General features: G+C 32.2%; 1 protein-coding gene across 1 annotated transcript; it reads right to left on the reverse strand.

Annotated features, from left to right (window-relative positions):
* Positions 1–13309: 13309 nt before the first annotated feature.
* LOC308658264 (olfactory receptor 6C3-like) lies at positions 13310–23114 on the reverse strand (the record flags this gene model as incomplete). Its single annotated transcript, XM_081310841.1, has 2 exons — positions 13310–13384; positions 22233–23114. 2 exons carry the CDS (start codon positions 23112–23114, stop codon positions 13310–13312), a joined length of 957 nt encoding a protein of 318 aa, XP_081166967.1.
* Positions 23115–23157: the final 43 nt, after the last annotated feature.

Below are 23157 nucleotides of genomic sequence, written 5' to 3' on the forward strand. Positions count from 1 at the left end.
CAATCCTTAAAAAACAAATGCCAAATGTCTTCTTTGATATAAAGAGAACAACTAAGATCAGAACATGGAAGAAGAGCATGAGGAAAAGACTAACATTAAACAGAGATGAGTGGGGTGGGAGAAAGGGAGAGAGAAGGGAAACTGTATGGAAATGGAAGGAGACCCTCATTGTTACACAAAATTACATATAAGAGTTTGTGAGGGGAAAGGGGAAAAAAAACAAAAGAGAGAATTAAACAACAGCAGATGGGGTAGAGAGGGAAAATGAGAGGGAAGGTGAGGGGGGATAGTAGGAGATAGGAAAGGTAGCAAAATACAACAGTCATTAACATGGTGTTATGTAAAAATGTGGATGTGTAACCGATGTGATTCTGCAACTTGTATTTGGGGTAAAAAATGGGAGTTCATAACCCACTTGAATCAAATGTATGGAAGATGATATGTCATGAGCTTTGTAATGTTTTGAACAACCAATAAAAAAAAGAAAAAAGAAATAAAAAGAAATATATAAAAATATATAAAAAAAATGGTTGTGTATTGAAGGGGCTTGCAGATGGCAACACAGTGGTCATAGGACATAGCAGTGAGAATCACCCCCATGAAGATAAAGAAAAAGAGTTGACCTGCACAGTTGTTATAGGAAATGGTCTTATCCTGGGTGACAATAGTGCCTAGAAACTTAGGGATACATATCTACAGTTGTAAATGGGATATCTAAAAAAGAGAAGTTTGGGAGAAAGAAAGAAATACATAGGAGCCTATACATAGGAGTCCACCAAGGTTAGAGTGATGATAGTCAGATTCCCAGTGATACTTAATATGTACACGAGAAATAAAACCAGGAAAATCACAATCTGAAGTTCAAGATCATCAGAAAGGTCTAGTAGCACAAATTCTGTGATCACTGAGTGGTTCATCTCTCTCTCTCTTTCTCTTTTTCCTTGTTGCTTGGTCTCTCCTTTTTTTTCTCTCTTTTAAAGATCTTGGGTGTAAAAGAGAATTAAAGAGAGAAGAAAGATATAATTTATTATGAACAACATAGTCTTTATTGATAAAATTCTAAAATATTTTCCCTAATCTCTAACAATTTTATCTACATTACTCTCTTTGTGTTAAAATTTTTTATTACATATTTATAAGTCCAGCTTCTTTGTTTCTGGTTCTTTTATTTTAAATCTAGCAGCAGTGTTTAGGGAATTTTTATACAGTAAGCCACATCATTGAGAGATGGCATATAAAATCAATAATTTAAAAATTATTACTGGGGAAAATTTATGCAAAATATTATTATCATTTTTGTTGAAATAATCACATGAATCATGCATTTTTCTTTCTTTTCCAATGGTGAATACATTAGATCATACTACAACCTAAAAACAAAACTAGATTTTTATCTTGATTTTATCAAAGGGTAAAAGTAAAAATTTGAAGACTAAAGTAATCACCCATTACTCCTTTTTATGATATAAGAAATCAACTAATAATTCTGTTAAAATATTAAATACATTTTAAAAACATAAATTATTTGATTTAATTATTCATTTTATTTTTAGTATTACTGTTTTGGAGTAATTATCAAGATAACATAAGAACATTCTACACATATTATGTATATATATATATATATTTACTATAAAATAAATAATGTGATTATTTTATGTAGTAAACAGATACTATGTTTAATTATTGATTTATTTTATAATTCTATTAAAATCTTTAATGTTTGTTGTCTTTGATAATCTTTTTAGAAAAAATACATAATTTTAAAATAATTTTATACATATATATATATATATATATATATATATATATATACACATACATACACACACACATACATACACACGTGTGTGGGCTCTCTCTCACCCAGTGTGGAAGGAGGTCCATAAAACAGGGTAGAAGAGAGTATGGCTATAGAGTCGTGAATCAAGACCTCCAGAGACCAAAGTGGAAGCAAGTCTGATTTTATTGCATAGTTACCATGTATATATACTCAGGCAGTAGCTGAGCAGATGACAGACAGCCACCAATACAATTTCTTGCTAATTGTCCTTGCAGCAAACATTTGAGGAGCAGGTCATGGAGCAAGAACTGGAACCACAACACATGGCCTCCCACCAAGGGCTGTGCCTACAGGGTAAGCATTTTGCTGCCCATGTACCTAGCACAAGGGGAGTGGCTTGCCACTTAGGGGCCCTTAACATATGCCATGTATGCAGTACTCCATGCACTTGTCTATATATATATATATATATACACACACACACTCACACACACGTATACACATATATACCTACATATATGGGGCACATAGTATACATTTTTCACTTTTGAGCTTAAAGAAACATTATTTTTCATTTTGCTTTGAAGCATAAATTTGAAAGTAATACTTGCCTTAGATCTTAGCAGCTCTGTCACTTGGATTATAAAATAGTATATTTTCCAATTGAACATCATCCTTCCTTATCCATTAAGTTTTATGGAAAAGTATTTTCTTCCTTTTTCATTTTTTCCAACATTAGGCACTCATTCCACAGATCCACTCATCCACCAGGATGTCTAAAAATGTACAGGAAAACCTCTCCCATTCACCGTAACCCATTCAGTTAGTCCCAGCTCTTCAAACACTGCCTGGGTATGCTATTCTGTGGATTTGGTCTGCTAAGTCCTGACCGCTATCTTTTCCATATTTTAGATTTTCACATTTCTGCTATGCAGGACAGATGTTAGCAAAGTTCACACTAATCAAATTTGATTTTATATTTTCTCTATTTTACAATGACAGAAGGGAAATATTTTAGGAAATAAGAATGTAATGTCAGAAACCTTCAGAAAAAAAAAAACCTTCAGAAAAAAAATATGTTCCCCTTCACTAATCTGATCTAGAAGTTTAAGAAAGTAATATTTAAAGAAAGAACAGAGAAAGATATGATAACATTAGGTATTATAAGTACAGATTCTTAAATCAGAATTTTGCTTCCAACTGGTTTTACTTTATATCTCAAATACTTCAAGTCTACTTCTTTTGTTTTCTGAAGATTTGATTTCCTGGGAACAAGATAAAGTCCAGGCCATATCTCTGTTATCTTATTGACCTTGAGGGATTTCTGTTAGCCATCCTTCAGTTTCTCGGTAGCCTCCTAACTCTTCTCTATTGGGGATCTCCCTTGAGAATGGTTACATTCATTTTTGTATCCCATAGAGAATCTACAATGCTCAATGCTATTCTACAAACTGTTTATTTCCATTGATTGCAATTATGTAATATTTTATTATTATATAATGTTTCATGAGCAACAAAAATAGCTATGAAACATACTTTGTTACAAAACCTGAACCCTTAATCTAAATTATATTTAATTACATTTTTAAAATATAAAAATTTTCTACATATGCCTTTTTGATTGTTCATACTTTATCTTTGTTAGATGTTGGTCACCTGTAAACTAGTGGTTATTCTATTACAGTAAGTTAAAGAATAACTATTATAATGTACATATTTTTTCTCATAATTTAAGAAAATATTATTGCCTACTTTAACTAATTTCATCCTCATTCTAAAGTGCAATATTTAATGCCATGTTAACTTTCCTCATCTTACTATTCATCTTGGCTTTACCTTTATTTATCATCGCTTCAACATTTTAATAAAAAATAATCACAAAATGATAAACCTTTGTTTATATGACATTTTGTTGGTGGATTAAACCTCTTTATTCTCTTTCATGTTCTTCATGCTTCTCAAATATTTTTACAATAAAAATAAAATATCAGATGTGTTAGTCAGTTTTTCATTACTGTGACTCAAATACCTGACAAGGCCAACTTAAAGGAGGAACACTCATTTGGGGGTTCACAGTTTCAGAGGTTCAGTTCATGGTCTGTGAACTCCATTGCTCTGTGCCCCAGTGAGACAGAATATCATGGTCAAAGGGCCATGGTGGAGTAGAACTTCTCAACTCATGGAAGGCAGGAAGAAGGAGGAAAAGAAGACGAAGATGGCAAAGGGGAAGGAGAGGAGCTGAAGGAACAAGATAAAGTTGGTTCTCTTGTGTTTTATGTTGAATTACATGGACATATGAATTTATAGCTTTAAAAGTTCTCCTATACCACATTAGTATTTTCATAGATATAACAAGGAAAATTTAAATTGACAATTATATGTCTTTGGAGTGCTTCAGTTAGGGCAAAGCATTTTGGTATTATTTTTGTTTGTTTGTTTTTGTTTTTGTTTAATATTTTTGAAAGCACATATTAAATTTTGATTTCTCTCTTCTCATCTAATACTTTTTCCAGACTCTTCCAGCACTTTTCTACATTGTACCTGGAATTAATAATTTCTCCAAAGTCTTCTTACTTTATTGGGAATTATGAACTGAGGTAAGAATCTAGCCCCAGTTTTATCATATACAGCCTTTAAGATGTAGAGGTAAATTTCTTCTGTCCCTAGTTGCTTCAGGATTTTTAACATGAATAGGTGCTGTATTTTGTCCAAACCTATTTCTACATCTATTGGGGGATGTGATAACTCTTGTCCTTAATTCTATTTATGTGGCAAATCACATTTATTGATTTATTGTGTTGAACCAACCAGAGAAATCAGACAAGAGAAGGAAATTAAATAAATACATATAGGAAGAAGTCTAATTATCTCTGTTTGCTGATGATATAATCCTATATCTACAAAACTCCCTCCTCATAAAAAGAAAAAGAAAAAGAAAGAAAACTTCACCAGAAGACTTCTAGAGCTGATAAATGAATTCAGCAAAGTACCAGAATTTAAGTCTAAAGTTCTTAAATTAATATATTTTCTATACATGAATGGTGATGTTGCTGAGAAATAAATCAGAAAAACTCTTCCATTCATAGTAATCTCAAAAAAAATCCCTTGGTATTAATATTAATCTAACCATGGAGATGAACGATCTCTATAATGAAAATTATAGTATTCTGAAAAAAAATTGAAGAAGACCTTAAAAGACAGAAAGATATCCTATGTTCCTAGATAGGCAGAATTAATATTGTCAAAGTGGGCATACTATGAAAAACAACATTCAGATTTAATGTGACTTCCATCAAAATATTAATGATATTATTCACAGAAGTAGCAAAAGCACTCCTGAATTTTATCTGGAAAATTAAGAGACCCAGAATAGCCAAAGCAACCCTAAGCAAAAAGAGAAAATCGGGATGCATCACAATACCTGACTCCAAATTATACTATAGAGTTATAATAACAAAAAAAAACATGTTATTAGCATCAAAAATAGAAATATTATTGGAATAGAATAGAAAGCACAGAGACAAACCCAAAAGCAGAGTAATCTGATACTTGACAAAGGTGTCAAAAATATATGTTGGACTGACTCCTTAGCCCATTTATTGATTGGACTGTTAGTGATTTTGGTGTTTTTTGAGTTTCTTATATATCCTAAAGAAGATATTCAATCAATCAACAAATATATGAAAAAAATGTTTAACATCTCTAGTAACTAGAGAAATGCAAATCAAAACTATTCTAAGATTTCATCTCACTCCAGTCAGAATGGCAGTTATCAAGAACACAATAAGTATTGATGAGGATATGAAAGAAAAAGCACACTTATACATTACTGGTGGGACTGCAAATTGGTGCAGCCAATCTGGAAAGCAGTATGGAGATTCCTTCGAAAACTTGGAATGGGGGCTGGGGCTGTAGCTCAGTGGTAAAGTGCTTGCCGCACACATGTGAGACTCTAGGTTCGTCCCCAGCATCACATAAATATAAATAAATAAAGATGTTGTGATCATCTACAAACTAAAAAATATATATGAAAGAAAACTTGGAAGGGAACCACCATTTGACCTGGCTATCCTATTCATTAGTCTATACCCAAAGGACTTTAAAAGAGAACACTACAGTGATGCAACTATATCAATATTTATAGCAGCACAATTCACAATAGGCAAACTGTGGAATCAACCTGGATGACCTTCAGTAGATGAATGGATAAAGAAACTGTGGTGTGTATATATATATATATATACACACACACACACAATAAAATATTACTCAGCAATAAAAGAGAATAAAATTATGGCATTTACAGGTAAATGGCTGGAGTTAGAAAATATCATGCTAAACTATGTAAACCAATCCCAAAAAACCAAAGGCCAAATGTTTTCTCTGAGAAGTGGATGCTAATCCATAATGGGGGGATGGGTTGCATGGGATGAATGGAGGGACTTTGGATTGGCCAAAGGGGAGGGAGTTCAGGGGAGAGGGGTGGGAATAGAAAAAATGGTGGAATGAGATGAACATTATTACCCTAGGTGCATGTAGGATTGCACGAATGGTGTGACCCTACTTTGTGTATAATCAGAGAAGTGAAAAATTGTTCACAATGAATCAAAGAGCATTCTGCCATCTTGTATAATTGATTAGAACAAATAATTTTTTAAAAATTAAATGTATATGTGTTGGAGAAAAGATAGCCTGTTTAACAAATTGTGATATATATATATATATATATATATATATATATATATATATATATATATATAATTTTTAAAAAACTAGCAGCCATATGTAGAAGAATGAAACTAGATCTTGATCTCTCATACTGCCCTAAAGTCAACTCAAAGTGAATCAATGGCCTAGAAATTAGATCCAAATTATATGGTCAACACCCCAATAGGTTGGTACAGGCACCAACTTTCTTAAGAAGACCAATAAAGCTCAAGAAACAAAACCAAAAATCAATGAATGAGAAGAAATCAAATTGAAAATCTTGTGCACAACAAAGGGAAGAGTTAAGAGCATGAAGAGAAGAGCCTACAGAATGGGAGAAAAATTTTTCCAGCTACTCTTCTGACCAGGGATTAATATTCAGAACAAAGAACTCGAACACTTAGCACTAGCAAAACAAATAATTTTATTAATAAATAAGCCAAAGAACTAAACAGATACTTTTCAAAAGAAGAAATACAAATGGGCAACAAATATAAACAAAAATAATTCAATATCCCTAAAGATTAGGGAAATGAAATTAAACTAAATTGAAAATTCATCTCATTCCAATTAGAATGGCAATCATCAGTTAGCCAATCTCAAAAAAACCAAATGTTGAATGTTTTCTCTGATATAAGGAGGCTGATTCATAGTGGGATAGGGAGAGGGAGCATGGGAGGAATAGACAAACTCTAGATAGGGCAGGGGGTTGGGGAAGGGAGGGGGAATGGGGTTAGAAATATGGTGGAATGTGATGATCATTATTATCCAAAGTACATGCATGAAGACACGAATTGATGTGAATATACTTTGTATACAACCAGAGATATGAAAAATTATGCTCTATATGTGTAAATAAGAATTGTAATGCATTCCACTGTCATATATAAATAAAAATAATAATATTTTTTAAAAAAAGAATACAAATAATAATTCATTCTGGGGAGGATTTGAAAAATGTACATTCATAGATTGTTGGTGGGACTGCAAATTCACACAACCTCTCGATAAAACAGTATAGAGATTCTTCAAAAGTTTAAGAATGGAACCACTATATGACCCAGCTATTCCACTCTTTAGAATTTATCCTAAAGAACTAAAATCAGCACACTACAGTAATATATGCATACCAATGTTAATATCAGTGAAATTCAGATTAGCCAAGTTATAGAACAAGCCTAAATGCCTGTTTACAGATGAATGGATTGAGAAAATGTGATATAGAAACACAATGGAATTGTTAGTCATCAGGAAGAATGAAATCATGGAATTTGCTGGTAAGTGGATAGACCTGGAGAACATCATGCTAAGTGAAATAAGCCAGATTCAGAAATGATTGCTCTCATGTACAGAAGCCAAAGAAAGATAAGGGGGGAAAGGGGTGTGGTGGGGATCCCTATAAAAGTGGCATGAGATTTCCCAGAGCCTTCAGACATTGTTGTAAAGATGTTTGAAACTTTATTTCCTAGTGTTCATGTCTGAGTAGTGAGATGAAGAGAAAATCAAGACTTAATGTCAACATCTCCTCAAAATATAATCACATTTTCCAATAAATATTTTCAACTTTTGACTGACCATATGTATTTTTGTATGTTGTTGTTTTCTTTCACTTTTCATTTGTTTTATTAATCTCTTTAGTTTATCATGTCCTCCCTCATATTTAGTAAGCAAAGCTTATTTTTTGTTTGTTTTTGGTACAAAGAAACTTTATATCAAGCATTCTTTTACATGCTTGAGAAATAATAGTCAAGAAAAGTGATAGAGACTTAGTTCACCCGAGCTAGAGACACAGTAAATAATAAACATAATAATTTTTAAAATTATATTATTAGGTAATAAAATACTACAGAAAAATCAATGAAAGCCCACACACATAGACTAGGCTAAGGATTATGTAGAGTTCTGCAGTAGAGCTAGGTTTAAGATTAAGTCAGATATTTAGGACTTGCTCATTAAAGTAACAATGCTCATTAAGGAGATTTCAGTGACAGAAATTTTTATGAGTGTGTCAGGAAAACCCAAGAACTGAGATGATCACATAGATTTTGTGATCTATAAGTATTACTGACAGAGTTTCCAGGCTTTTCATATGACTCAATATTTTATCTTATATGCCACACAGAGCCTGGTTACATATTACAGGGCCTATTATAAAATAATCCGTTTATGGCTTGTTTTGTTAGTTCATCTTAAACGTTTTCAAAATGTATCAAACTGTACCTTTTCCCACTTAATCTGGTTCTAGAAGAATTAAGGATGAGCTGGTTAATTTTAGGTGTCATCCTGGCTGAACTAAGGGATACCGAGATGACTGATTAAACGTTATTTCTGGGTATGTCTGTGAGGGTGTTTGCATTTGAATTTGTACACTGACTTAAAGAGGAAGGGCCTCCCTGTTGTAAGTGGACATCATTCTTTCTATTGATAACTCAAACAGAACAAAAAGGTAGAAGGAAGATTGAATTTTCTCTCTTTTGACCTAAGAAATCCAACTACTCTTGCCCTTGGACAGTTCTAAGGCTTAGAACTCAGACAAGGCCTTCAGCTATGTACTCCTCCACCTCAGATCTTTGGTCATGGGTTAGAGCTACACCATTGGCTTGGTGGGCATCCAGTTTGCAGATGGCAGATTATGTGATGTCTATTACTACAGCTGCATAAGTCAAATCTTTCTAATAAAATTTTTCTGGACTTATATCTCCTATTGCTTTAATTTCTTTGGAGAAATTTTACTAATACACTCTACTTAGGAACATAGAAAAAATACCTTTCAGGAATTAAGAACTGGGTATGCTACTACTTCTTCTTAAGTTTAAGTTTAATGTTAGAAAAATGGTGTTAGAAAAATCTTAAAATGAATTCTGGACACACTGACTTAATAAGATTATGAGATCTGAGATTATGTTTGGCTTTGTTTTTTAAAATATTCTTTTTTGCTTTTTAACATTTCCATTTTGCAGCTTTGTGCATATTATTTTGTGTCTTTTTGAAATATTTGGGTTTTGGCAAATTTCTATTTCTTGTCATTATTTCTCTAGGAATTAGTTCCCCTTATTTACATACTGGGCATGATTTATGACACATCTCTCTTGTAACTGGTGATTTTAAAACAGTTATTTGTTCTAAAAGATGTGTGTTTTAAACTACTCTGCAACTGCAGAAGACTACATATTGATAGAGAAAAAAGCCTAACATTCAGAGAGTTTTATTTTATCAAGATTCATTCTATGTATGTACTAGCTCAGCAAAATTTTTTCAAAATTGAGTGTATTGATTTGTGTTCTTCATATTATATATGGTAACCATGGGTCCTGGCACATATTAACTATGCTTAGAGAACATTATCAAATCTTTATGAAAATATTAAGTAGGGCACAATTTTTCTCAAAGTTATAAAACTACTGTCATATTCCTAAAAGATATTAGTAAGAAAAAATACAATTCTCTTGTTGCAGACTCTAATTGACAAGTGAGATAAATTTCAAGGATCACTAATCACACAAATGCAGAGCACAACCTATTTCTACATTATAGACTTACATTCCATCTATAAGCAATCTTCTTCAACCAATGCCATCTTCTCTAAACTACCCTAATAATTGGTGATAAATTTGAAACATATATTACATTTGGGTTCTGTCTAATTTCATATCATAAACATTCTCTAGAGTATGTAAAGAAAAATTTATGTAGAGTTTTGGCCTGGAAAATGGACTGAACCTGCCTAAAAGTAATTATGCATTCTGCACTTTATTGGAAAACCTCAACTACACTAGATACCTGCTGGGAAGTAGACAGAATATGCACTCATTTTAAAGATATTTGCAACTTCTTACAGGAGGAGAAGCCTTATATAGAATACTCCATTAGAATTATACATTTGATTTACAACCATATAAGGCATGTTTTTTTTCTAAGGAAAAGGAATATGCAACTGAGACAGTGATTTTCCTAATAAAATTAATACAAAATTGAACCTTGATTTCAAAAGGTCCTTTTCATGGCCATATAAGTAATGTCACTGATTTATGTCTGACTTCATTGTCAATATCAGATAAGGGAGTAATGTCTAAAATACATATGAAACTTGTACAACTACGTAGAAAAGAAAGACAAATTACCTAATTTAAAATGGGCAAGATTTTGAATAGAAATTTCTCTAAGAGGGGACCAACAAGTATATGGAAAGAACCTCAATGTCACTGATCATTAGGGAAATTAAATCAAAACTACAATGAGATACCATGTCACCCTTGTTTGTTAGGAGAGCTATTATCCAAGAGACAAAATGTAACAATCATTGGAGAGAATGTGGAGGAATTAGAACTCTTGTACATGGTTGATGAGAATATAAAATGGTGCAGCCACTATGGAAAATGGCACAGAATTAAAGGTAGAACCAACTTATGATCTAGAAATCCAACTTCTGTGTATAGATCCAAAACAATGGAAATGAAGATCATAAAGATCTATCTCACTATCATGTTCATTGTAGCATTATTCACAAAAAAAGATATGAAAATAAATATATATATATATATATTTCATTTTAAACACACACAAATTATTTTTTAAGACAATTTTGACATACATATAATGTGAATGAACCTGAAGGACAATATACTTAGTTACATAAGCCAATCACGGTAGGACAAACACAATGATTTTACCTATATGAAGTATCTAGAGTAGACTCATAGAAGCAGAGAGTAGACTGACAGTTTCTACATGATTGGCAGAAGAGAAAACAGGAGTTATGTTCAAGTTGTATACTGGATTTCCCCTATGCAAGATGAATAAATTCTAGAGATCTCCTGTAAAATATTGTGCCTATATTTAGCCATGATGTATTGTGCCTTTAAAACTTTCTGCAGTATTTAGATCTCATGTCAGGTGTTCTTACTCCAATAACAATTTTTATCTGAAAGTGTTCAAAACTATATCAGTTGTATCTAGAGAAAACTATAATAATTGCTGATTTTTAAAATTTTTTTCAGTTATTGATGGAACTGTATTTTATTCATTTATTTTTATGTGGTGCTGAGAATCGAACCCAGTATATGTGAGGCAAGTGCTCTACCACTTAGCCACAACCTTAGCCCCTAATTGCTGATATTTAATAGTACAATTATTCTATATGCTCTACAGATTTGTTTTTATCCTCATAATAAGTTATTAATGCTTCATTTATCCGTGATAATAGACCTTACTTATTGGTGAAGAAGTAGGTATTTTGAGGTTATATAAATCTAAGGTTTTTTAACTATTTACTTCTTAACATAAAAATTGCAATTCATTTGGAAGCAATGTAATTTAGAAGTCATTTATAATTTTCCTCCAAAATTTGGAGTCCTCTTCAAGATCCTGTCCCTTTTTATCTCTCTCAGCAAATTTCATACTTAATCTCTCAATTGATTATAATATTAAGAATGTACCTCCATTGATAAGAATTACAGTATGTTTTCTCAAATGTTAGACTACTTCTCAGTATCCATAATCTTAAGTTATACACAGATACACATTATTTTAGATTTTGAGTATACTATGTGGAATAGAAATTTAATAAATGAAACCAGAACTTTATACATAATGAAATATTTTTCTTTGCAATGAAGCTTATATTTTATACAAAACAGAAACTTAAAATATTTTACTTTAGTATCTACTAATTTGGATATATTCCCTGTTTATAACTAGTCCATGAAACATGAGAAGGATATCTAATCCCATATCTAAATATTTCTTCATATATATATTTATTAAAAACATGCATATTTTATATATTATATATATAAAATATGTTCAAAGGCTATATTATATATAATATATATTTAATATATTTTATACACACATATTGTATTTTGGATTAGTTTTAAACAACACATGTATGTGTACACACACACAAACACACTCATAATCAAAAGAGAGCTTACAATGGAATTTGAGAAAATAAATTTATCCCATATATCTAATACTTATTTCTTCACTATTTTCTATAGCATGTGTTCATTAGGTATTTGTGTTTGTGTGTGTGTGTGTGTGTGTGTATATATATATATACACACACATATGTATGTATATATTTATATCTGTGTCTACCTATACGTCTACAGAGACATTGTAGGAAATGAGAATATGAAAGTCTATTGAGCACTTAAATCTAAAGATGTATTATTAATGAATGGCCCATGTTACTTTGTGAATAGAAAAATAACATGTTTTGTCATTCATTTTCATTTTTAACTTTTGAATTATTATTAGTATTCTTTTTATTATTGTGGTGCTGGGGACTGAACTAGGACCTTGCAGATGTAAGGCAAGTGCTCTACCATGGAGCTACAACCCCAGACCTAGTTCTTGGTTTTAAATGAAAAAAAATACATTTTTCATTCACTTATGTAGCATTTAAGATTTTTCTAGAAAAAAATGTAAAAAAAAACTCAAGGGAATTTCTGTAAAACATAAATAAAATCACAACTTATATTTTGAGATGTGTTAATTAAAATATATCAATATCTTTGTGTCTCCTATATAGAAAGATATGTTTTTTCCTGAACAAAATTCAAATTTCAATTTTCTTTGTAAAATAATTATTGATTAAGAGGTTGTGATGAATAAGCACAGAAAAACGGGGTGTCAGAAAGTCATAAAAAATTATTTAAATTTGGTGAGACATATGTTAAACAAATATTCCAGTAAACTGTTAGGAAAAAGAAAAACGTAATGTAAAGAATGAAAAGAAGGGCAATACTTATTTGAATTGGCTACTAAATTTTCATTCTTTTTGTACTTTTAATTACACATTAATGTGCCTTTACCTCAAGACACCACGTCTTTCCGTGTACTTGTAAAAACCACAATCTTCCTTGCCATGTTCATGAAGGCTTGCTTGACCTGCTGATTCCTCAGGCTGTAAATAAAGGGATTGAGCATAGGAGCCACTGAGGTGTTTAGCACAGCCACTCCCTTGCTCAGAGACACTCTCTCTCTGGCTGAGGGTTTAATGTACATAAAAATGCAGCTGCCATAAGAGATGGAGATGACAATCATGTGAGAAGAACACGTGGAAAAGGCCTTTGTCCTCTGACTAGTAGAAGGAATCTTCAAAATGGTTCTGATAATATATATGTAGGAGAGAAATATTAGTGCCAAGGTGAACATCAGAGTAAACACAGCACAGGAAAACCCCATTATCTCTAGGAATTTAGTGTCAGAACAAGAAAGTTGGAGTAGGGGGAAGTAATCACAGGTAAAATGGTCAATAATATTGGACCTACAGTAATCAAGCTGTAGCAGCAACATGAGAGCAGGGAAGATTATTAGGAATGAGACCAGCCAGGAAGCAAAGACAAGCATTGTGCAGACTTTTCGATTCATGATGGTCATGTAGTGCAGAGGTTTGCAGATGGCAATGTATCGATCATAGGACATGGCAGCCAGAAGGTAAAATTCAGTGACTCCCAAGAGAATGAAAAAAAATAACTGAGCTATACAGTTGTTAAAAGAAATGGTTTTATCTCCTGAAATAATGGTACTTAGGAACTTGGGTATACTGACGGTTGTGAATGAAACTTCTAATAGGGAGAAATTCCTGAGGAAGAAATACATGGGAGTCTGAAGATGGGGATCAAGCAGGGTAAGGGTGATGATGGTCAGGTTCCCAGTGATGCTGAGCATGTAGGTGAGGAAGAGAAAGATGAATAGTACCACCTGGAGCCTGGGATCATCTGACAATCCCAGGAGGATAAAGGCTCTTACTTCTGTATGATTTCTCATTTGCTTCTTCAGTATATTTTTCTTGTTGTACCTATAGAAAAAAAAACACAAATAAAGCACTTAAGTTTAGAATTTTAAAATATTCAAGTGTGAAGCTGGAATTTTCCTGAACTATTATGCCATTTCCACCTTTAGAGAAAATGGAAAGCCACCTGATAATGACAATGATCCTTTAATTTTCTCTATTTTACAGTGAAAAACTCTAGTTTTAGCAGATTAAAAACTACTTAAGTATCAAAAATCCAATGAGGTGCCATCTCACCCTTAGAATGTTTATTGTCAAACACACACACACACAAACACACACACACACACACAAACACACACGAGGAAATGTTGATTAGAATATGTAGAAGAAGAACTCTTATAAGCTGTTGGTAATAATGTAAATTAGGACAGCCATATGAAGAATAGCATATGTAGGTGCTCAAAAAACTAAAAAATAGGCCAGGTGTGGTGGCATAGTCGTGTAATCCCAGCCTCTCAAGAGGCTGAGGCAGAAAGATCATGAGTTCAAAGCCAGCCTCAGCAATGATGACACTCTTGTTACATTTTAAATAAAATATAAAATATAAAATCGCTGGGGATGCGATTCAGTGGTTGAATGTCCCTGAGTTCAATCCCCAGTATGCTCCCCACCAAAAAAAAAAAAAAAAAACAAACAGAACTAAAAACAGAACTACAAAATTGTCTAATCTTTATACTACTGGGTATATATTCAAAAGAAATAACGTCAGCATACAAAAGATATACTTGCATGCCCATGTTTTTGTGACATAATTCACATTGTAAATATAATAAGGGTCTAGATGTTCTTCAACAGGGTAATGGATGAATAATATATAGTATATACACCAAGGAGTATTATTCAACCATGAAGTAGAATGAAATAATTTGGAGCAAAATGGGTAGAATAAAGGGCATTATGTTTAGTGAAGTATGCTAGACGCAGGAAGACAAGTATCACACATTCTCTCGCATATGTGGAAACTCAAAAAGAAAAAGTAGAATAGTGACGAATAGGGATTATGAAGGATACAGGGGTGAGTTGGTGGGAGAGTGGAAGAAGGGGGGTGAGTTGGTGGGAGAGTGGAAGAAGGGTGATTGAATACCATCAATGCATGCTGTATATACACCTATGTAAATATCACACTGAATGTCATTAACATGTGCAATTAATATGAGTGCATAAAATAAATTTAAAAATAATAAGAAAATGATTTTGTATCACACAGCTTGAAATGGTAGGGCCAAGATTTTTAGCCAGACTTTTCTGATTCCAAATGTTATTTCTTACTGAAAGGTTAAGATGTGTGGCTACAAAATATCTTCCTTTTGAGACACTGCTCCAATCTCAATAGACATTTCCCTTTATTTAATAGTTTAATTACATTGAGAACTGCCAAAAATGGGAAAAGATAATTTTTTAAAAGTGGTTGTTTTGTCCTTAGCCATCTACCAATGTTGATTAACACTCATTGGCTTTTCCAACTCCTGCTACTACCTCATTGGAAGTTGGAAATACTGATGTCATTGCAATGAGCAGCCTCAGATGTCAGGGATGGAGGGGAGAAAGAAGCAGAAAACGAATGTACATTGGAAGGCTTGAACCTGAGATTTATTGTATATAAATCTCTTGCAAAATTTCATGATATTTTAGTCTACTTGTGTCACTTTTATGATGTTTATTCCTAATCGAATTATTTTGCTTTCTAATTAAAATAATAAATATCACTATTATTGTTATTCATATTTGAGGATGCCCTCAGATAGATAGATAGGCATATCCCAAGAAAACCTGCTTTAGTAGTTTTATTTATATTTTTTAAAATAATAAGTTCTAATGCTTTTTTAGAGCTAAAGTTTAAATGCTATTGCCAAAGATATTTGCCTAAGAAAGAGGAGGAATGTCTGGTTTTGAATCCAATCCAATTTTTAGGTCTTAAAATCACTTACTCCTCTGTGCTCAGTTTCCTTATCTACAATACACATCAATCTCATTTGATAAGATTTAAATAAGTTAATATATGTGAAGCATTTGGAAAAATGCTTAACACTTAATGGAAATTGTATTGATATTTTTCTATAGAGAAAATGTTCTCTAATCACTGATATGAATACCTTTGGGATTAGGATGATGGTCCTCAACCCAAGGTTATTTTAGATAAATAGGAACAAATACATTTAACCCCAAGAGAATTTCACAAGAACAACAACAACAATAATAGAGTAGGAATTACCTGATTGTACAGCACCTATCACATTTAGGCAAATGATGCTTAGCTTTATACTTTTACCCTATCTACATTATGCTGACCTTTCTAACCATGTTTTATGTACTTCTTCCATGCTACCATGCACACACACACACACACACACACACACACACACACACACATTCTACTCCCATCTCTCTCCAGGATATGGTCATTGCCCCTGGAAATTAAGTATTCACAGCACATCAACATGAACCATGGCTAGTTTGTTTTTCTGTATTCATTAATTATAACCTTTCTGGAAGTGATTGTGAAGTTTGAAGTCAAGTACAACAGAATTGTGAGTGGCATATTGTAATGACATTCCAAAACACCTCTTTCCATCACAGGAGGAGTATCCATTGTATACATATCATAAGAACCCCTAGTCATTCCTCCCAACCCACTACACTTAAACTATGCCGAAGTCTCCTGTGAACTCTGCCATTACTCTGCACATTCTTGAGAAAACAGGTTCTTACTCCTATTTCAACATTTTCTAGTGACTAGCATAGTTATATTGGTTTAAAATAAAATTTCATCTAGTTAATATTGTGTTTGTTGTTAAAATAAATGCTGCCATCAGGCACAGTTCTCTATTTAATGCTATATTCTAGCTTGGACAGTACTTATACTTTAGTTTTCTCTTATAAGATGTGTTTCCCCACATTACTTACCTTACAAGGTATGCTTAAACACTTGACCCAAATTCCTTATATTGAATAAATTTAAAACCAAAAACATGTAAAGGAAACCATATTTTATTGATACATAAATTTTGAAAAACTTCATTAAACATTATTTCTAATTACTTTTGTAACATTTCTTTATAATCCATCCTTTCTATTCACTTTACTCCACCTCCAGTAATATCAATCTTACCTTAACAGGGTTTTGTTTGTGTTAAAATCAATAATTTCTCATAATACCTTGAAGTAACAAACTACACTCCCATCAAATAGACAAAATTTGGTGTCAGTCTCAAGTTTAAAGTCCTTGTAATTACTTACTGATGTTGGAAACTCCGATTTTTAAAAATACATTTTACTATTTTTAGTACATTATTACTATTATTTTTACATTATTATTATTCCATAGTGAAAATGTATGAATGCACTGTATTTTAATCTTGGTTCTAACTTATTGGATATCTATTTTTCTTCCAAATCTTTGTTAATTTTAACATTTTTTTCTGAATATTAATAATAACACTACTCACTATTTTCTTTTTGCTACTGATTAAAAATCTGAATAAATATAGGAGGATCTCTTTTTTAAAAAAGAGAGAGAGAGAGAATTTTTTAATATTTATTTTTAAGTTTTTTCGGCAGACACAACATCTTTGTATGCAGTGCTGAGGATCGAACCTAGGCCAAACACATGCCAGGCGAGCGTGCTACCACTTGAGCCACATCCCCAGCCCCTATAGGAGGATTTCTGAAGGAAGATATCAATTAAAAAAATGAACAATTTTTTCAGCACATCACCAAAAAATGAACACTTCTATAGAAAGTTTTCAAAAACCAACAGACAGGTTTAATGAATCTCTAGCATTGGTAGATCTAATGTCAATAATTGGGGGTGGTATACTGTGCTTTTATGTAAAAATTTGATGGATTATTTTCATTTGTTAATACAAAATAAGTATAATAAAAGTATGAGTATTCATATTCCTTTGAAACAATAATTAAATATTGAATAAGGTATATATGATTCCTACAGCCTTAAACTATTCCAAGGATGTGTTTGTGTAGAGGATGATGGGTATCTTCAAAAATGTAACTCATCAATTCAGTTTGTTATTTGTGAATGCAGACCCATATTTTCTCCTGGAAGAACATATCTTAGGTTGTTAAGTTCTCATTTCATTTTGTTCATTGTACCAAAATTACTTCTTACTTTCTTTTCAATGAACCTAAGACAGATTCCTTGAGTCACAAAAAAATAAAATTTAATAGTGATATTTATTACTTATTAAATAAAATTGGCACTTTCCAAATCTCTACCACCAAATGAATATTAATAATGATTGCCTAAACAAATCAGATAACATATGGGCAATATATTTGATGTCCAAGGTAAAAAATTAACATTATACTAAAAGATATATTAGTTTTAAAGTATCAAAGGATGTTCCTTTGAGTCTGAGGTAAGAGACTTTTGTTCCATTTGATTTCTGATCCATCCCTCACTCTCACACTCTCTCTCTCTCTCTCTCTCTCTCTCTCTCTCTCTCTCTCTCTTTCAGTGTGTGTGTGTCTGCTGTTTGTAATAGTTTTCTTTTATGTTGCCCTGGGTTGAAATCTTTCTTAGTAAAGCAAAAACTTTGAGAATCTAATTTTTAAATATTTCATTTGCTCAATTATGTCTTCTTCAATTAAACCCCAGTAGAAATCATCAGAAAAATATCAGAGTAACTGATATTGCCACACTCTTTATTTCTATTTTATAAGTTTCAACAGGTGTTCAAAGTCTAGGTTAGTACATTAGAGAACAGGCTAATTATTGAATTCAAAGTGTGGGCAATCTCTAGCTCAGCTTCGTAATCACAAGAAAATGCACTTCTGATACTTTTCACGCATTCCAGGCTCTGAGCTAGAATATGTTCCTTTGAGAAAGCAAAAACTCCTCGGGAGAACCAACTGAGTGGTTAAAATGTTGTTTTATTTTTACAGTTTCTCACAGTTATTTTAGAATATTTTTCTCTAAAAGAATAATAGGGGGCTGGAGTTATGTCTCAATGGTAGAGTGCTTGCCTGGCATGTATGAGGCCCTGGGTTCCATCCTCAGCACCACATATAAATAAATAAAACAAAAGATCCATTGACAACTTTAAAAAAAATTTACAAAGAGTAATAATAAGAAGAATAATTTATATTCATTAATTTTAGAAATGATGGGCAGGTTTAGTTCTCTGCATTTGTAGCAATGCATACAAAACAAATTAAGGGAAAAGACATCAAATCACATTTGGTGATCACTTCATAAATACTAACACTCGTGTCTGTAAGGGTTTATACTTTCATTCCATTAACTAGTGATCTATAATTTATACAAGAAAGGAAGAGGAAATGAATTAATAACAAAATTGTCATCTCAAACCATGATTAATTTATTATTTATTACAATAGGTATGAGCTTAGCTTTTAGACGTAGATTAAAATACAAATGTGTCATGCAATGGACTGGTGACTTTGGATGTGTTACTTAATTTCATTAAGCTTCATTCTTAAAATGCAGTTGGAATTTTAAGAGTGTTTTTGAGAATTATATTATGTAAACAAAAGTACTTCATAAATCATGTGACTCTTAGGTTCTAAGAATAGCTGTGTTGATGATTTTTCTTTTGATTGGAATTAAATCTCAACTCTTGGAAGGGTGTAAAGAGTAGTTGTGGTTTACCAAGTGCAAATTTTTTCCAGTGACTGAAAACATTTATATTCTATCTCAATCTTTATAAGATAAATATGAAATTGTTGTTCCTATTCTTAAATGAAGCATTAAGACTCAGAGATCCTGTACTTCCATTAATTCAACAGCTAGCAAATGTGGAATCTAATCTCAGGTGATCTACAATTAAAGTTTGTTCTCTTAAAAACAGTACTACATGTCTATATTTAATTAAAAATACAAAGATACAGATAATAATTTCCTGATTTTAATCAATAAAAAAGGAATAGATAAAATAAAATATCCTAACCATTTTACATATGGTCATTTTATATGACTTCTAATGTGTCAAGTTTCAAAATATATGCTATCATATTCTATTTAACCTCCATCAAATGAAACCAAAGTCTGTTATCTCAGTCTCTAAGGTTAAGTCAAGCTGTGAAGTACTGAATCAATGCTGAGATTTGAGAGTGTTCCTCCACCCTCTTTACATCCAACTTACCTCTGGTTTTCATCCAGTTTCACTAACATCCAGAATGACTGGAATAATAAAAAAATTAGACAATGCCTTTGTTTTAATCCAGGGGAATCAGTGTTTCTAAAAATATTCTCTCTTTCTTCCTCTGAACTAGTATGATTTGTTTTGAATTGTAGATTTTGTACCATTTAAAATAAAAGTCAATTTTGATAGTGTCAAAACTTTTGCCTTAATTTTTCCATTTTATTCAGAGCAGATATATTTCTTTGACTACAAATAGTGAAAAAGAAGCAAAAATATAAAATTGTGAGGAAGAATAAAAAAATAAAATAGTATCAGAAGTGCCTTAAAAATGTTTGACATGGTTTCTATATAAATTTTATGTAGCATGAGCTACGTAATATTTTTGTCCATTTTCTCTGTCACTGGCTCAAGGGACCAATTTAGTGAATGAAAATTGCCAGAAGAAAAATGTAAACAAAACTCAAAGGAATATAAACATAATACACATTACTACTGAAGTTCTAAAAGGAAGCTTGGGAGACAGTGTCCAATAAGACAGAGAAAAAAATATTAACAAACAAATAGCAACACTAAGTATAAAGATTTTTTTCCTTTGATGTCATCTTCTGGGATGAAAAGGGCAACCAAATACAGAATCTCAATTCCTAATGAAGACCTCTATCCAATTTTCCATGACAATTTTCAAACTGTAAATCTACTACTTTATACTGAATCACTCCTTTATTTCCATTGTTAGTCTGCTTTCCTATAATAATTTTTCTACCATAATACTGCTAACACTATAAATATTTTTTCTTTCTCATTCTTTTGCTCAACAGTACTGTGTGAAGGGTTTCCTGTTTGGATTTATTAATGTTGTAGTTTTGTGTCAAATAAAATATCTGGAGTTACTATCCTCCTGGATAAAACTATCATTATTCCACTATACCCTAATGAGGTATAAATATGGAGAAAAGCCAAACATTTGTTCAGATCCTTAGCAAAAAAAAAATACAAAATATAAAAATAAAGCAAATACTAGTATTTATATTTGTTTGCATTTTATTTTTTCAGACTCTTATATTGGCTACTATTGCACAAGGATCTTAGTCAAGTTACTCAACTTTTCTAAGCATTAATTTACCCATTTATAAAAAAATAGGTAACCATGTCTATTTTGCCATATAGCTGTAATGATTAAATAAGATATGGTACAGGACAACCTAGTCTAAAATAAAGCATGGAATAAATAGTTTTTAATGAAATTTCTATCACACTTGCAGTTTGCAAAAGAGCATTGGTGGTTACATAAATATTCAACTTTATGTCTACATTTTGAAAAAAATATGTATAGATAAACAAGGAGAACATATAAAACTACATAGAACATGTACTTAAATCAAATCAAGGAAACAGAGAAATTGCAATTACTTCTAAGTGGAAAAAAATATATATCCAAGTCCTACGGAGACTGGTAATAATTGAACAAATATTGCAAACAACATGCAAAATAATTTGTAGCAGATAATAATTAGTTACATAGTTCAGGTTAATTTTTAAAAGGAAACTGTACGGTAGTTAAATGAAAAATAAACTTAATATTATTAAAACAACAATGTATTATAAAATATTTTCTTTATTAAGAATAACTAGTAAAGTGATTTAAGTTCTATAGCCACTGGTTTTCTAGTCAGTTTTCTAAATCAATGATTACATGAAACCTACAGATAGTTTTAATGGGAGACAGAACATAGTCACTTGCAGGTTAAAAAGAAAGCTGAAGCCAAGGAGTTCAGCATTGCAGGTAGCTGTGGTCTATCCAGAAACTTTGTTTTACTTGCTGGTTCCTCAAAGTGTAAATAAAAGGGTTCAACATGGGAGGAATAGTAGTGTTGAGGAGAGCGACTCCTTTGGTCAGTGATGCTCTTTCTTTTGCTGAAGGCTTGACATACATGAATATGCAGCTTCCATAAGAGATGGAGATGACAATCATGTGAGAGGAGCAAGTGGAGAGAGCTTTTTTCCTCTGACTGGCAGATGGGATTCTCAGAATGGTGCTAATGATGCAGATGTAGGACAGAATAACCAAAGCCAACGTGAAGAGAAGAGTAACAAAGGCAAAGTAAAAGCCAATCATCTCTAAAAGCGACGTATCAGAGCAAGAGAGTTCCAAGATGGGGAAGTAGTCACAAGAGAAGTGATTGATGACATTGGAAGCACAGAAATCTAACCTGAGGATGAGCATAAGGGGTGGGAAGATGGTCAGAAATCCTGCCATCCATGAACCAAAGACAAGAAGGGAGCAAACTTTCTTATTCATGATGGTGGTGTAATGCAGTGGCTTGCAGATGGCAACACAGTGATCATAGGACATAGCAGTCAGAAGGAAAAATTCAGACACACCCATGGAGATGAAGAAATATAATTGAGCTAAACAGTTGTTATAGGAAATGGTCTTGACTTTAGTAATTATTGACCCCAAAAATCTGGGGATGGAAACACTGGTGAATGCAATTTCCAAGAAGGAGAAATTCCGGAGGAAGAAATACACAGGGGTCTTTAGATGTGAGTCCAGCAAGGTGAGAATGATGATGGTTAGGTTTCCAGTGATGCTTAATAAACAAGTTACGAATAAAAAGATAAAAAGTATAACCTGAAGCTCTGGGTTGTCTGATATGCCCAAGAGTACAAACTCTTTAATCATTGTGTGGTTTCTCATTCTGAATTTTTCTCTCTTCCAACAAAGTCTATTGATGCAAAAC

Source organism: Spermophilus citellus, assembly GCF_964194105.1.
Source record: "Spermophilus citellus genome assembly, chromosome: 10".
Taxonomy (NCBI): Eukaryota; Metazoa; Chordata; class Mammalia; order Rodentia; family Sciuridae; genus Spermophilus; species Spermophilus citellus.